The sequence below is a fragment of the Haliotis asinina genome, chromosome 8 (assembly GCF_037392515.1).
Source record: "Haliotis asinina isolate JCU_RB_2024 chromosome 8, JCU_Hal_asi_v2, whole genome shotgun sequence".
Classification (NCBI taxonomy): Eukaryota; Metazoa; Mollusca; class Gastropoda; order Lepetellida; family Haliotidae; genus Haliotis; species Haliotis asinina.
In genome coordinates, this window is record NC_090287.1 from 56,186,778 (window position 1) to 56,205,164 (window position 18,387).

Genomic DNA, 18,387 nt, shown 5'->3' on the forward strand with positions numbered 1-18,387 from the left:
TATATTGCTCCAAAATGCTAACAAATAAGAAAATATGACGACTTTGGACAAATAACGAGCGAGGGGTTGTCTCAAAGGGTCAGTTTACTATATGTGAATGACATGGGCTTCCATACTTCTTGCCAAGAGCCTGTTATGTGGACCAATATTTCTCCATTACACAATGTAAAGCAATATTCGACACACACTCATTACGATAAAAGAAAGACATGTGTGATCCCTCGTCTCTGTAGCCAAATAAACAACGTGTGTGTTTTGTTTGACATATGTCTTTGTTTGGAAGCACGTTATTTTATGTCCCTAACAGGGCACCATACGCGATTCCTTCAGAGACTCCTCCCGGAAGATACAATATTTTTTCCGCAATACTGAATTGAAAAACCGATTTAATACTTTTAAAACAATCATATGTGTACACCACGATTCCTATCAGTGGTCATTTTTTAAAATCAATATCATCAGTGGTGAGGAATAGTGTGTCTTTAACACCTTCCTATCGTGGGCCTATTTGAACCTATAGTGCAAATATGCCTTTATCGATTCGAATACTGACTGAATTTACATAAATGTTGAATGTTGTATTTTCTTTTTGGAACAGTCAACATTATTTTAGACAAGGTTACATGACCATGAACATCTGCGTGTTGGCTTCCTAGTAATACAGTTAGGCCACTCCCAGACAATGCGACAGACCCATAGTAAACACTGAACACTGCAACCCCCAGGGCTATGACCCAGAGAGCCCACTTCCACACGTTACGGGAAGTGATTGTGTGTTGGTATACGTCCATTTCGTAGTGGAACACCACCACCACATCATGTACTGAGAATGCGTTATTTATAAGTCGTTGGGAACGAACCAAATTATGAGTTCGATCAAATGTATTTGTGTGACCCTTTCAAGATCATAGATGACGTAGTGACGTAATCCGTACAAACGTATACGGTGTAATGGAAATGCGATGAAACTGACGTTTTTGTACGTCAATCACCAGTGTGGAAGGAAGGGACTAACATGAAGGCGCTACAGACGGGATTAGGAGACTGAAATCATCATGTTACTAGTAACGACTGACACGTGGTCACGTGGTCAAGTTCGCCGACTTGGTTGACAGATGATATCGAATCCTAAAGATTGATGCTCATGATATGAATCACTGGATTGTCTGTTCCAGACTCTGCCATTTACAGATCGTGGACACATAGCTGAAAACAGCATCAACTACAAATTAAAAAGGAAGAGTGAGGTGGGTTTTACGCCGTGTGTATCAGTATTAGAGCAATATCACGGTGGGGGATACCAGAAATTAACTTCACATATTGCACCCAAAGGCTACCGCAACGACCCTTAAAAAAGAAGGAAAACCTGACAGTTTGAATCACACGACATGCTTAATGTATTTCAATGTAGTATTGAGTGAGTTTAGCCTGACACCGCCTTTAACTATATTCCAGCAATGTGACTGCGGGGGACACCAGAATTGGGTTTCACACATTGTACCTAAATGAGGAATCGAAGCCTGGTCTTCGGCGTGACGAGCAAACGCTTTAACCACTAGGCCACCCCACAGCACCTCGCGCGTGGGTCGCCATTATATGGAAACGTCAGCGATGGTGCGACGTTGAATGAATAAGAACTACTGCTCGAGCATTGGAAACCGTGATCGTATGCACATGAGAATATAGAACGGCCTTATATTTCATTTCAGCCAGACGGTGAGAGTAAGTGAATTAGTATAGCGTTGCGCCCTTTCAGCATTAATTCAGCCACGCCATGAACTGTTGAGGGATACCAAGAATTGAGTTTACATAATTTCACCCCCGCGGAGAATTGACCTCAGGTCAGTGGCGTCACGAGTCAACGCCATATATAATCGCCCCAAGCTAGGCACCCACCACTAGTGGCGGTTAGGGTGTTACACTAACCAGACAACAGAAAATGTTCAGAGAGATGAATCAGGGTCGTCACTGGCGTTGTGGCAGTAAACGTCGCAGACTCTTCGTGACCGATGGTATTCGAAACCACAGTGCGACGTAGAAGTCAGACGTCACGCAGTCAGCCGTGTTTGGAGAAGATCCTCATTGACTTCGTCGCCTAAAGCGCAGTTTTAGACTGCGACCGTTATTCACTCGACGGAACGGAACTATCGAACAATGAAAAGGTTATGTAGTGAACACTGATCTGGTTACATCGCAAATTTTCAGTACCAAAATACTTTCGTACTTAAAAATACACAAATCTCGATTGTTATCACCTGTGTGATATCTTCAGTGTGATACCGCCCAGTGTGGAATTTAAGCAAGGTGTTTATTGTTTCTGCTGTCTGAGGCACGACACTGTCTGAAGCATTCTAAAACTAATCAATGTGCGCATGACCAACACCATCAGTACTCGTCTGTCTGATGCAAAATCTATATATATCGGAGCAAATTTGATGCGGTGCTTGTTTAAAGGCGGACGATTTTTGTCGCCGCAGTTCAACTTTGGTTAAAGCATTAGGCTTGCGATCAATAAGTGATTTATGGCATTACAAATGATAATTTAAAAGAATAATTTAGTTTTAAATTAGATGTACATGTCTATTGTTTTCATGGGAAATTCTAAAGCCAATGAAAGAGGACGATATTCATTGCTAACATTTATAAAGCTTTATATCTTCTGAATTCATTTAGAAGGATACATGTGTCTGGCAGTGAATGTAAGGCGAAAAGACTGACATAGTGGAGAGTGAATGAGTGAGTGAGTTTAGTTTTACGCAGCACTCAGCAATATTACAGCTATATGGCGGCGGTCTGTAAATAATCGAGTCTGGACCAGACAATCCAGTGATCAACAACATGAGCATCGATCTGCGCAATTGGGAACCGATGACATGTGTCAACCAAGTCAGCGAGTCTGACCACCCGATCCCGTTAGTCGCCTCTTACGACAAGCTGAGTCGCCTTTTATGGCAAGCATGGGTTGCTGAAGGCCTATTCTACCCCGGGACCTTCACGGGTCTACATAGTGGAGACTTATCGGAACGTATACCCTGGAGATATCGAGGATGCAGCTGCTGTTGCTGCTCTCCTGCTGCTGCTGCTACTACTGCGACAACGCGATTTGTACTAGCTGCCCAAGTACGAGTTATCTCCCTGGACTAGATATGACCTTGACTGACATTTAGGGGAGAAAAAAATATCACTTTTACAAAACATGTGCATTTGAAAGATGGTCAAGACCAATTCTAGATTTCGGGAGCTGGGGGGCTAGGCTAGCTGTGAAAATCTAGACTTGCCCAATCTTTCTTCATTCCAGTTGACTCCATTTTAAGTTATGTCTATGTCTGGAAAAGACTGCATGTATGGCCCCTAGTCTGTCTCACAGTCCCTGAACCACATTATTTTGCCTACTGCCAAACCTTATCTGCTCTGCTAAAGCCTTAAACAAAGCAAGTGTAGATTTCCTCAGGTTCAGGTTCTGAATCTCTGGTCTCCTTGGGGTCTCCTTTTTTATTAAAATGTGTTTGTTTGTTACTATCAAAAATGTATATACATGTATTCAGAGGCTAAGCCTTAGTTTATATGGCCTCAAAACATGTCCGTTATATACGTGACAGACGCGAACCCTGAACATGCAATGACAGACGCGAACCCTGAACATGCAATGACAGTATTGTGACACTGCGACCTGAAGTGACCTGGTTCCAGTCACTGACTGAATTCAGTGACACACGAAGCAATTTCTAAAGGTCAGCTCCCATCTACAACCTGTCATGAACCACGTGACAACCTTCAGGATTTTAATTTTAACTTTTAACAACTGCTGGTGAGGATCAGAGACCGGCTGTATTCCAGTTACGACACCTGTGCAGCTGGGAGTTTTTCTGCTGCGGTTGCCTACATGTAAACGACCATTCAGACTGAATAAACTTTCATCACACGATATGCATCTTCGAGCTAATACCAAACTTAAATATATTCTGTCTTTTTAATCCAGGCATTAATATTCTCAAATACACCTTTTCAGTATCATAAGGTAACGTTACAGTATCGTTTCCATGGGAACAACAGAGAAGAGGGAATGTCTGATGTCTATCGTCTGCGCATGTGACAGGTCTTTTTTGCAGATGTTATGGTGTCTCCCGCCCGATGTTGCCAGACATGAAATGCCTGAAGTCTGTCATTAGTCTGTCTCACTGTCCCTGAAACCACATTATTTTCACTGCTGCCTTGGCGCCCCTGCAATGCTGAAGTCCTACATGAACAAGTCTAGATTTCCCCGAGGTTCAGGAATCTGAACCTCTCATCTCAGTATTCTAATGAGGTCTCTTTGTAATACAAATGACATTATTTGTCACTATCAAAATTATATATATTCAGAGACTAGGCGTTAGTCTATTCTGTCATGGGCTAAGACAGCAGCTGCAATGCCGACACAAGAATGATCCTGAGTTTGTTGTTAACCCACGCGTGCGTGCGTGCATTCGTTCATGTGAAAATTAGAATCCCGAAAGCCACAACACCATTTATGCACACAACATGCATTTCAAAGGACTGTTTCTAAAGAAGGTTTGACCAACATAAATATCAATACTGTTTTTGTATTTATACAGTTTATGTACCTGGCTAAGTACCTTTTACACAAATGTTGGTGGGAGGAGGTGTAGCCTAGTAGTTAAAGTGTTAGCTTGTCATGCTGTAGATCTGGATTCGATACCCAATATGGGTACATTGTGTCAAGCCCACTTTTGGTGTTGCCAGCAGCGGTACTGCTGGAATATTGGTAAACGCCGTCAAACCATCCTTACTCACTCACTCTTTGTGTGTGTCAGGTGTTGTGCACGTGTGAACCTAGAGTCTGAAATAAGTGGGCCACCAAATTAAAGTGTTTGTCGATCTGTGCCTGAAATGCGTCGTGATATTAACAGCGCAGTCCCTTACCTTGAGATAATATTAACGAATCAGTAAGCGATTACACGAAGATTTATCAGCCTGTATGGGGTGAAGCTATCATTATCTCGACATGTATCTGCGTCTGCGTGACATGTATATCTAATTCCAGGAAGTGCAAGAATGACAAAGATTGTACATTTTTAAGTGTTGTTTCTCACGTCAGCTAAGGTAATCCTCTGAAGGTTAATGAGCAGTGTCGTGTATTCGAAACATCTTACGAAATATATTTGCGGTTGCGAGTGTATGCGTGTGCGCAGATGGGACGGACAATTCGATCCACATGTGTGACTAACCATACCCTCGCCTGTCTCAATTTCCCTGCTGAACCTGCGCTTTTACGAATTTTAGTCAATACTTGATACCTTCAAGAATGGGCGTTCCGGAGACCTTCTTTTAAGACCGAGGCGGTGGATAAGCTTTATGGTTAAAGCGTTCGATCGTCAGGCCCGATGGTCCGGGTTTGATATTTGACAAGTCTAGATTACCACAGTTTCTGATAATTAAGAAAGTCTCTCTCTCATAATATTTCATGATTGTAATTCATGAACCATTCTGTTCATGTCGGAGACTTGATGTTAGTCATGGTGCCGCTCTGCAAGGTAATGTAGGCGCTGAGGCGCTCGTTTCTCACACACCCCACAAAGGCACCGTACACTCGTTCAACAAGAATCGTAGTTCCGACTATCCAAGCCGAGTGACAACTCAGTGATACAATTCTGGATCGCTTTGTGGACCAGAGACTTACTTCTTGTAGCAGTTTTTGCTCCCCATACATATAGTCATACATGCAGCGGTATTTTACAGACTCGCACTTGCACGCTCAACTACGCCAAACTTCTGACACGTGACTTTGACTCGTAGCTAGGACACGGCTATACAGACTGTAGCCTTGCATATAATATTTATGTGTGTATATATGCATTACATATACCTATATAGACACTTGTAATATGAAAGCGGAAGATTGAATGCCTGGCGTTTTCCCCACAGCGATCCTACCGCAGAGAGGATCGTCTCTTTGTTGTTCAACGCTGCATTCAGCAATTATATCCCAATTATATGGCGGCGGTCAGCAAGTAATCCAATCGAGACCAGACGTTCCAGTGATCAACGGCATGAGCATTGATCTACGGAATTGGGATACGATGTGTCTAATCATCCGTTTCCGTTACTCGCCTCTCACGACAAGCATGGGTTACTCATGAAGATCTCCTCTAACTTGGATCTTCACGGGTTGAGACGATCGTAACGTGCATGCTTTAACTTTTGACTTAGATAGGGGTAATACAGGACAAATTTTATGGATAGCAACTTCTTGAGTTTATTTTCACGACGTTTCGGGGCTTATCCTAGCCCCCCTCATCAGGTTGAGCTGAACTGATAAGCCCCGAAACGTCGTGAAAATAAACTCAAGAAGTTTCTATCCATAAAATTGTCCAGTATTGCTATGCCAACTTCTAAATGCCTTTGAAGAATCACATAGATAGGCGTAGTATTAAACTTGCGGACGGTGTCCCGGTTTCTTATTAGTCTCAACCACTTTATTTTCCCTAATGCATGAAGCAAGTCTAGATTTCACCAAATCCCTGAATCTCCCAACTCACTGGGGCTCCATTTCAATATAAAGAAGTTTACTTGTTACTATCAAAATTAACTCGTGAAGGTCCCGGGGTAGAATAGGCCTTCAGCAACCCATGCTTGCCATAAAAGGTGACTATGCTTGTCGTAAGAGGCGACTAACGGGATCGGGTGGTCAGACTAGCTGACTTGGTTGACACATGTCATCGGTTCCCAAGTGCGACGTAAAACTAAACTCACTCACTCACTACTATCAAAATTACATATTCTGGGACTAAGAGTTTGTCTAGTTTCTTATATGCTTTGGAGTTCAACTCAAATTTACAAATGCCACGAAAAATATCCAGAAAAAATATCCGTTGAGGCATATATTATAAGAATACATATGTTATGAGATGTAATAATCAGTGGGTGTTTTATCAAATATTTACAAATATTCATCGGATCATAAGTTGATGTTGGTTTTAATGCGTTAAACGTGATTTATCAAGGCATTAGTCAAAGCCCGTTAGTCTGTTTTCCACGTCATTAGATATTTTGAAAAAAACGATACCATTCATATACTCCTGTTCAGTCTTTATATAGCATTTAGGTGTATCGAAACTGTTAAACGTCAACATCAATTATTGAAAAGATAACTGTTGGCTTTCTGCAGTTGTCACACAATTAATTATACATGTATGCTACTGGTGTTGTGACGGTAGCACAAGATGTCGTAAGCACTGCAGTTATAATCACGATGAAGTCATGGTAAACAGATCAGATCTCAAGAACAGTTCCAGTCCTCACGCCTCTGAAAGCATCAGCTCTGTTACGACAGCAGCGGAAGAGCAGAGGGATCTATTTTTAACGGAGCAACGGCGTTACCGCTGGCTAAAGTAGGTCAAGTACTTGGAGCACGGGGCGATCGATATCCAGTCGGTGCTCGTGACGTCACAAGGCTCAGGGCTTTCGCGTATCCTCGGATGTTTCCGGTCACATTGGCCGTGAAAAGTAACCGCTCTTATTTGATCATACGGTTAACAGTTTCTAAATGTGAACGTTGTAATAAAGCATTATGAATCGATATCAGGTGATGAATTTGTAAATGAATGATATGACTTAGTTTTGTATCTACAAACGAAAAACCGACTGAGTTTAACCTCATTAATACATGGATCAATTCGTTGAAACCGCCTCGTTTCTGAAGCCTAACCTCATTGACGTGAGACCTAGACGTCTACATCTTCAAACACAAGACCTGGTATGGTGCGCACAAAAGGCCATAACGAGGAAGAATTTGGGATTCGAACCCAGCACAGATTCGAACTTCTCTCTTAACGGAATGTTGCTTTACATACACAACGGGTTATGATACATTTTTATGATATTTCCTATGACATAAAGGCCGTGAACACCCGCGTTAGAATTGGTCTTCAGTAACTCATGCTTGTAGTAAAAGGCGATTAACGGGATCGGGTGCTCAGACTGGCTGACTTGGTGTTTGACACGTCATCGTATTCCAGTGGTAGGATACTCATGCTGTTGATCACTGGAATGTCTGGTCTAAACTTGATTACAACCATAAAGTTGGAATATTGCTGAGTGCGGCGTAAAACTAAAGTCTATCACTCACCCATGACATAAACATAGACTTCGTAAGAAGCAGGCGGGTACCGGGGCATTATTTTGTTACAGACTAATCTGCCGGTGATTTGTTGCAGCTGTGGCTAAAGCGGCCCCTTGTCACGCTGAAGGCCCGATTCTCAAGGTGGGTAAAACGTGTGAAGCCCATTTCTGGCGTACCCCGCCGTGATATTGCTAAAAGTGGCGCAAACCATACTTACTCACAAATCACTTCTTTGATAAGGAGGGATATATTCCATGGATCTCGGCAACATTAATATAGTCAGTGACTATGTGTTGTTCACAAATATGCGTTTTAATTAGACTATAAGGCAAAATAAAAGAAGTGAAATGTAACAATGTTTTACTATCATTTTGGAAAAGTAATTTTGACTTTGCCGCGTCCCGATCATCCATTAGTCCACTAAAAGAATGAATGTCTGTACGGACGAGTGTGACTGAATCTACAACTCATTAACACGTGCTAAACTTTCCAAGCTGTATTTCTGAAAGAAAAAAGTGTTCCTCCCGCCACAAGGGCTTGTAACGCTGAAAACTGCCATCAAGGTATATATTGTCCCGAATGGGCTATTACTACTATATAAAAGGAAAGTGTGCCTCCCGCATCACTTTTTTCTGTCAAAAATTAAAAACAAAAGTCCTAACGCCCTCGATCGTCACTTTTGAAGAAAATGTGCCCGAGAAACATTTAATTATTTTATGCAGCGTAAGGTGTCGAATATTACAGATACGTATGTTCAGGAAGGTATCCATGACCAAAATACAGTACATGCTGTAAGGGTCGTTGTCTACGCAGACCTAAAGAAATGCGTTTACAGATGTTTCAATGCCGTAGTCATCAACATTCTAGCTACATGACGGCTATTCAAAACAAGATTGAATTTCAATCAAGAAAAGAAACTTGGCGCCATTGGTTCATCCATGAAAGCAGAGACCACATAATAGAATCTACCACAGTCTGACGAAAGATACATGAATATCTCTTATCCGCGGTGTAAGACTAAGACAACCATATGTGAGAATATCTGGATATCTATTTGGATATTGCAGCCTATAAATCTGTATAGCCCATGGACAAATACTACCATGAGTGACAGTGTCTATATATGGTCCAACACATCATCATCAAAATGGCTGTCGCGACGGCCATGTTGATTTCACATCTTGAATTACAAGAGTTAATATTTTGCGTTTTAGCATATGATGTACTACTAGACGTAAGAGGACGTTTTCGTACTTCATGAGAAGCGAAAGAGTATGTGAATACGTGAATCTCGGTCAGTTCAGACAACCGCGGTTTTGAGGAAACGTCAGAAGTGTAGGTTAATCCTTTTCCGTCATGTGAGATTTGCGCCATGGGAAGTAACTGCGTATACCTTGATTTGCCGCGGCGATGATTATGTTAGAACATCGGGGTCAAAATGAGGATTGTAATGGAACATATACTCTGACGAGGTTTACGGAACATCGCCGTTATCACAGAGCAAAATACACAGGTTCCTCACCGGGACAATTTAAATCTTAATCGGAAGGCCACAACGGAGGCCAAGCAAGTAAATAGTACACTTCGAGTAGCCAACAGCTTTGCCACATGACCTGGCTCTAAGGGGTGAGGTTACAGTCCACGCATGCACACTCTTTCCGCGTGAGTGAGCTGACGAGTTCAGTGGCTGCACAAATGTTTTTGTTGCTCCAGGGCCTTTTCAGGCTACACCACTGAGTCCAGACTAACGTTTAGTCTCAGCATATATAAAACTTTGATGGTAACAAACAAACCCATATAAACAAGCCATACACAACGGGCCCTAGGAGGACCAGAGGTTCAGTAACCAGAGGGAATTGGGGCTTGCTTCATTTTATACTTCAGTAATGGATACAAGGCTTGACAGTACTGGAAATATTCCAAAGAATGTAGTTCAGAAACTGTGTGACAGACTGCACTGATTCTAAAGAGACCTAATACTTCCAGACTAAACTGAACATTTTGAAAGCATGGTGTCAGTGCAATGCTCAGATGTTACTGGGTTGGGGTTCTTAATACATGTATGTACATTATGTGTTTGGTACTCTGTAATCTGGTCCTCCTCAAGTAAAATAACAGACCAGCATATGATTTTTCAGTATTGGTGACCTTGGTAACAGGTACCCACACAATATTATGCAGATAGCTGTCTCCACTTTCATTAACACCAACCTGACAGAATTAGATGTCTCAGCCATACGAGTGCCATTAAACTTATTTTGGAAGTTCATTTTGAAATTATGTACTGTCTGACTCAACAACCCAGCTGGCATCTCATCTTCAGTGGTTCAGTAAACAGTTACTTAAACATACACACAGCAATTGCTTTGTAAATTACAATAAATTACATCATAAGATAAACACTGAAAGAAGAATATTACATGATCATTTAGATCATTTCATTGTATGAAACACATTCATAAAACAACTGATGATTGTCTACTATCAACCAGCTACTTTTTAAGAGTGAAATTTCAGAAAAGAATTGCTTTGGTTTCTATCCTCCAAATCTGAAAAGAAATTGAAACTAAAAACCAAGTCTTACTCCTACATTGTAAATACTTTAATGGCAACAAATATTGGGTATGTGCACTTTATATTAACATTGTCACGCACCCTGCTCTTCCTTATAACAAAGACACAAACATAATTGTCATTTGTCAGTAAATGTAGAAGTGGTATTAAATCTTAAATATGATGTGTGTAACAAAACAGAGAAAGATACCAACAAAAAAACAGGAATATAACATAAATAATTGTGTTCAAATAACATGAATTGGTATTGCAAACATTGGCAGGAAATATCAAAGCTGTCTCAAATCTGCAAAATGACAGACAATAAATACTGGTACTTCAACAACATCCCCAATAAATATATTTAACTGACAATAAATTATGTAACTTGGCTAAAATATAACTTTGCATCAACAAACATTATCAATGCATTTCAGGTATGGATTTTCTAAAGCTTGTATCATATGGCGCAACACAAATGCTTCCAAACACACTTCTGACACGAATACACATAATAAGCCAAAACATGGTTTCCATACTGTCACAATGCTGATTAAAATGCTGTTGAGATGAATGTCAATATTATGTTTTTCAGAATGATTTGAGGAGATGTTTAAATGTTATTGTTGACCTTTTCTTCAGATTTAAGAGCTGAGTGTTTTTTCTCATGCATCTATGTACAAAGAGCAAACATTGTCGATTTGGCTTACAAAAAGTACATAATATGGCAGTATTATCATATAGTGATCTCTCTTCAACAAATACCAGTATTTTAACAATATCACCAATAAATGTATATAACTGACAATAAATTATATAACTTTGTTAGAAATTAGCTATTTGCATCAACAAACATTTTCAATGTGTTTCCGGTATGCATTTTCTAAAGCTTGTATTATATGACACGAACACAAATGCGTCCATACATATTTCTGATACGAAAACACATATTCTTGGTTTCTATACTGTCACAGTGCTGATTAAAATGGTGTTTAGGTAAATGTCAATATTATGTTTTTCAGATTGATTTAAGAAAATAGCTATATATTATTGCTGACGTGTACTTCAGTCTAAAGACATGAGTGTATTCTTTGGTTCACATATCATTGTACAACAAGCAAGCACTGTCGATGTGACATACAAAAAGTATATAGTTTAGCAGAATCATGATGTAGTGATCACTCTTCAATAAATACTGGCACAATATGGTCAGCTGGAATACATGAGGCAAGAACCCTTTCACTGTTGTCTTCAGATTCCTCAAAATATGACTGATTCATCTCAAAAGCTGGAACAACGTGGTCATTTTGCATCTCTTCTGTGCTGACTTGTCCTACATTTTCTGCTGTAGATTGTTCATCACCTAAATCCTGAAATACAAGAACTGAGCTTGTTTCTGGATTTGATTCCTCATGCCCTTGATGCTGAGATATGTCTGCATCATTATCAATGCCAACTTGTGGGGAATTGAATCTGTGTTCACTCCAAATGCTCAACAAGCAGTTTATGTAGGGATTTCCACTACTCTCTTGTTGGATAATTGCATGAACTGGGGAATTTGGAGGAACATCCCTTGAAGACCTGGTGTGGATTTCCTGTGTAGTTGTGTGTGTAGTTTCTGATTCGTTTGCCTTGGGACTTGACAGTTCATCCCAGATATCATCTAAAGACAAGTCTGATTCTGTACAGTAGAGGTTGATCTCAGTATCAGAAACATCAGGAGTCTTCTGCTCACACACTGATAAAAGATCAGTGGATGATATCTGGTGGAATCGGAAGTTTTGGTATCGTCCATATTTTCTTCTAGATCTAGGCCTAAGAGGTGTTTTGAACTGATGCTTTTCCATTTTTTCCCTGTCATAATGAAAGTATAAAACTCATAAACTTCATAATCACAGATAATTATAATCAAGTAGATCTCATGTAGGTAATACATGTATTTTGATCCTGAATATTAAATAACATAAGAATGTATCATTCTTAAATTCTTATGGCACAGCTGATATCAAAATATGAAAAAATCAGCCAGCTTTAACAAAACAGACACATATTCATTTATATTATAAGACTATTACATGCTGGTGTGAATCAGTGATTTCTGAGCCCTTGTACGAGGATTGGTCCTCCATCAGTGAAGTATCAACAATTTGATCTCTGGAAACATTTATATTGATTTTGACCTATTAACTGAAAACAATAATTTAGAATATCTAAGACTACTGGTATTATAAACGTTCCAAAAAATGTTTCATCATATTATGCATATTTTCGTGAACGCTAGTACGCTTACTGTAACGGGCCGCTATAGAGAAATCTAGACCTAATGATTACAAGAACCATCCATACTTATGAATCCTTTCAATGAGTAAGCTGTCAAAGCATTTACACTTACATATACTTTTTATCGTCGATATCCTATGACTGGATTGTGGCGTGTTGAAGTTTCATTCTAGTGATAGCAGCCGACAAAAAGAGCTGGGCTCCTACTCCAAATAGAAGCAAATTATTTGACGCTGCTCGTAGCGCAAAGTGGCCATATAACCAGACTGTCATCAAAACTGAATATGGCGCGCCGTAGAGGATCATGGTCGGCGTGCTAAGTCATCGCTGCGCCGGCGTGTAGTAAAAGTAGTAAAATGTTGTGGCAAAACTGTAGCTCAAAATTAATATCGTTCCGTTATTTTCATTCTAACCATTATTTTCATTCTGATGTCATAACACATATGCTTTTAATGTATTAGCAAGTAATGTTATTTTTATTATCCTGCACTGGAAGAGACTGGCACCTGTCTATTGAAATATGAAGAAAGAAAAGCGTCCGCCATAATGCTATAAAGAAAGCACCAGTTTTATATTGAAACGGTCGTGCTTCATTTTTAGGCTCTGAGACATTCAAGTTGGACCTCAAATACGTTGTTTTGTCGCTTCATTTTATACGGGGCAAAGACACGTCTGCTGTTGCGTTTGGCGTTGATGTTGTGAATATTTAAAGCTAGGTGTATTGTCCTATTAAAGTGCTAAAAGTGTTTTAAACACCATGACAAATACTACACTACAAACTGAATGCTGACTTTCTTTTCTTTTTTTTTAAAAGAAAGATGCTCACTATAAAGTACTAAATTAAAGCCAATAATTAAGAATCACAGAAAGTTAAAATTAAGCTTGATCTATGAAAAAACTGTGATATGAAATTTATCGATGTTTTCATCAGTTTGTGGTTTGGTGTTTAAGTGACTGTGTGTGTTTGATGGTTCTCTTTTAGTAACATTCGCGTTATGTTCTTGCTTCTCTGTTTCGGCGTACGGTAAAAAGTCAATATTGAACAGACTTTATGGATAACAACTTCTTTTATGCGTGGGTTCGACGTTTCAATACAGATTCTTGAATCGTTGTCAAGCATCGGTACAAGAATCTGTATCGACACTTTGTTATCAATAAAATATGTTCTATATCGTACTCCCCAACATCTAAAATGTTACTAAAAGAAGGGACAGTATAAAAGGCATCGGTTAAAAAGTCCCTGTGAATTTCCATACAACCTTGGCTTTTCGATTCGTGTGTTTGGTGAACATATGACCATCTAAGACCAGTTTCAAACCACCCTTGTTGGTGAATGAATAAGGATATGGCATAAAGATCCCGATAGTAACATGTACATCTACGGACTATGGGATCCGTGAAGATCCGGGTTAGAACTCTCTCGGTAAAGTTAGCCTCATTGCTTTTCGTTACTCTTCACTACTGAGTCTAACAAAGAAACCTAGTAGGACGTCGCTTCAGGTAACGTTTGAGCGACCCATCATGAGACCGTCCAATCAAACGAGAGAACGCAGAACGGATTTAACCAACCAATATGCATAACTCATAAAGACACTAATTTTATAAAATGAATAAACAATCTTTCGCTTCAATATCTTTAACCTCCTACCTGCAGTACCAAATACTAATGATTATATAACCTCAGGTAAAACGCGCCCGCCCCAAACCCCCAGACACAACTGTGAAAATATAGACTTGCCACATATTCTACACTTGCATGGGTTTTCTTGGACATATTTATGCATTTTGGGGTCTGTATGACAGATTATGGATAGCTTATACGTACTACTTACCTTCTATAATCAATACTCTAGTGTTGCACAAGATACCTACTGCAGCGGATACTTTTGTATTACACCAGCTTAGGCTGCGTAAAAATAATTAAACGTTTCTCGTTCCCATGTCTTTCAAACGTGACGAGGGCGGTTGGACCTTGTTTTTTAATTTTTGATAGAAAAAAAAGGGAGGGACACATTTTTATTTTTTCTCTCTCAGAAATACCGCTTGGAAAGTTTAGCACATGTTAATGAGTTGTAGATTCAGTCCAACTCGTTCTTACAGACACTGATTCTTATAGAGGACAAATGTATGATGGGGACGCGGCAAAGTCAAACTTATTATTTTTAAAATGACAATAAAAATTGTTACGCGCACAAATAAAAGTCTCGCGTCGATGCTCGAGAAATATTCCAACTTTTTATATTTAGCCTTAATACATCAACATGTCTGCTTCAGTGCATAACTAATGCCCAAGCTGATACCTACTTCTTCCAATTGATCAGTACAGTACAATCAATTAGACAAATGGTTATGTTCATTAATATATTTATTACAGGTTCAACAGAGATATAAGAATAAATAGTAAATAATAAATATGGCACCTCGTTCATCATGACCATTCGTGGCATATTAAGCACAGCGTTTCCACAGAATTTACCCAAAACATAATATTTGTATCTCTAGCATGTACTACTTATGGCCATTATCATCAGAACTGATCGTGCACATTCTTGGGACTTTCAGCACTGGATGTATATGTAAGCCTGATACAAGAGTTGACCCCTTCATCTTGTGAGGAGATTTTCAAAGGTAAACATATCATGGATTTGAATGAATATTGGCGGTTATGTCTGCTAACGGTTTGGTGAAGGTACATTAAAGTACAATTATAAACAGTAGCACTTTCAAACTTTAAGAGTGAGTGCTATTAAGGCGCAGGCATGTGCTACTTTCCAACTGAGAAATGTATGCGTGTAATATGCGTGTGTATGTATGTCAACATAACATAGCATAACATAACATAATAGTACAGATAGACAGGTTTCTTTATTTACGTCTCACCATATGTAGATTAAAAAAGAATTTATATAAGATATACTGTAAAACTGCAGTGCACATATGCCACTCCAGTGGAGTTATGAGAGACGGTTGGTTATGTATAACATATCACACAGCAGTTTGAAAGGATTCGAGTTGATAAAACAGAGTTGAACCTAATTATAACACACTTACATACATGTAGCAGTTTCTGACAAAATGTTTGCTGACATTAAAAAGTCTTCTCTTAAAGAGGACACATATAAACGTGCAGTTCAGATTCAACTTTATGTGGGTAGTGGAGACATCTTCTTTCTGCAAGTTCGATACCTTCATAACGGCCCGTTTCTACACGCCGGGGCGCTGTAGCCGTCTTGAACAAAGCGTATCATAGGTGTGAAAACACAGGCTTCTGTTTGGAACATAGATTTACACGCACGCACGCACGCGCACACACACACACACAGTGAGAGATGTGTGTGTGTGTATATATATATATACGTTCTGTATGTGTAAATCATATATATATTTATATATTCTCGTTCCGTATGCGTTTGGAATATGAATCATGAAATAGGTTCGAAGGACATGTCTATTCACACAGTCTACGAAGCTCTCTCTCGCTCTCTCTCGTTTTTAAGGCTGAGTGAACTTGGCATTCGCGTAAAAATATCTACGGAATGCCTGAATACATTGTGGAGATCAGTTCCGTCGCCCCTACTATTGGACAACATGACGAAATGTCTTGACTGGGAATAACATATGATTGATAATTTATTTAAGAAGACATTCGAGAACCAAAAATATAATATTGCGATAAAAGAGTACGTGACAGGACCCAGTTCAATGTAGCGCTTGTCCTCCGGCGACACAAGGGCTTGTAACCGGTGTACAATCAATCTACCAATCACAGCACGTCTTGCAAAGCGGGGAAGGAAATTATCCAGTCGTGTATATTGTACCATAATATACACGACGTCGTACGATTCGTAAAAAATTCGCTAGTCACTGACACTGATCCCTCAATAAACGAAAATCCGAATAAACACCGACATTTGACCTGCAGTATATATATGCTAAGGGCTGTCTGATAGAAACCAATCTTGTCAAATAGATATAAATAAGTCAGTTTTTACTACTAAAAGACCTTTTTACTGATACTTTTTTTACCGAGGACTTTTTTCACTGTGGACTTGTTTTTCGCACAATCGTCTGTTTGTAGTTTAACGTCGTAGTAAAATTCCATCTACATGACGCCGTCTTGTAAATAATCGAGTCTGGGCTACATCCTCCATGCATTTCGATCTTAGCAAATAATATAATAATAATAATATCAACCAAGTCAGCCTACCTGGCCACCCGATCCTGCCAGCCGCCTCTTACGACAAACAAGGCTTCACTTGTTGAAGACCAAATTTACCCCCTGTCTGTTTTTCTCTAATTCTAACGAATACATGTGAGGTTCGTGAACTCTAAACGCGTTCATGTCCCATACAGGAATGGTATCGTTCATGTACACAAAAAGCCAAAAGAAACAATACCCCCTTTGTTAATGGATGTATTTATATCTATTCAAGAGAGGATAATTATTATTACATCACATAATACTCTCGAATCTCAATACCATTTCTTCGATAGTCCAGATAGTCAGTACCGTCCAGTGTATTAGCTGATTTGTTTGTCAACTGGAGTCGAAAGAAGACATATACATGTAGATGGGTAGTGTTTAACTGGCAATTTACCAACAGTGCAAAGGTTGTCGTTTCTAACATAATCTTAAGGCTGTTGCCGGTGTTTTCGATGACCGTAGGTATATCATTTTCGTACAATCCAGTGTTGAAGCAAAGGATCGCGCGGGCAATTACGAGCTATATATTGTGGTTGTTAAGTGTTTTTTTCCTGTACAAACAATGTTAACGAATGTTCTATTATCTGTGCTGGTCCTAGGGGAATCTGACTTGATTTACGGAAATTCAGTTACAAAATTCATCCTGTGGTACTATGAAATATATTTTTGTTTAAATACAAGAAAACTAAAACTGGACGTTATGCGCCTCAAAATGTCATACCAGGGATAATCTACAGCAATCTCTGTATATATAGTCTCCCTGGTCATACCGAACTTCCTTTACCCTACCCTACCCTACCCTACCCTACCCTACCCTACCCTACCCTACCCTACCCTACCCTACCCTACCCTACCCTACCCTACCCTACCCTACCCTACCCTACCCTACCCTACCCTACCCTACCTGTGATGATAATAACGGGTCCAATTCATTACCCATTCGTCCTGGGTATCCACAATTGGTAAAATTGAAATAGGAAACTGGAAATTTGCAGGCCACATCACCAACACTCTGCCAAAAACAAGATATGAAGTCAACTGATGGCAATAACAGTGCTTCCGAATATTCAGATTTGGAGCACCGGCTGTTAAAATCAATAACAAACAACCAACAGTGAAAACCCCTCTGACTTTCGATTCCTACCATGTATTTAGTGTACACATATTTACCATATGGTAAGACTATTTGTCATTATCTCCCTTAGTAGTTCGCTCCAATGCTTTTGGA

General features: G+C 39.6%; 1 protein-coding gene across 1 annotated transcript; it reads right to left on the reverse strand.

Moving 5' to 3' along the window:
* Positions 1-11,853: 11,853 nt before the first annotated feature.
* Positions 11,854-12,522, reverse strand: LOC137293653 (uncharacterized). Its single transcript, XM_067824332.1, has one exon. The coding sequence runs from the start codon at positions 12,520-12,522 to the stop codon at positions 11,854-11,856; it is 669 nt and encodes a 222-aa protein (XP_067680433.1).
* Positions 12,523-18,387: the final 5,865 nt, after the last annotated feature.

Excerpts from the sequence above, each read along its gene's own strand:
- LOC137293653 (XM_067824332.1), bottom strand. The coding sequence starts at position 12,522 with ATGGAAAAGCATCAGTTCAAAACACCTCTTAGGCCTAGATCTAGAAGA.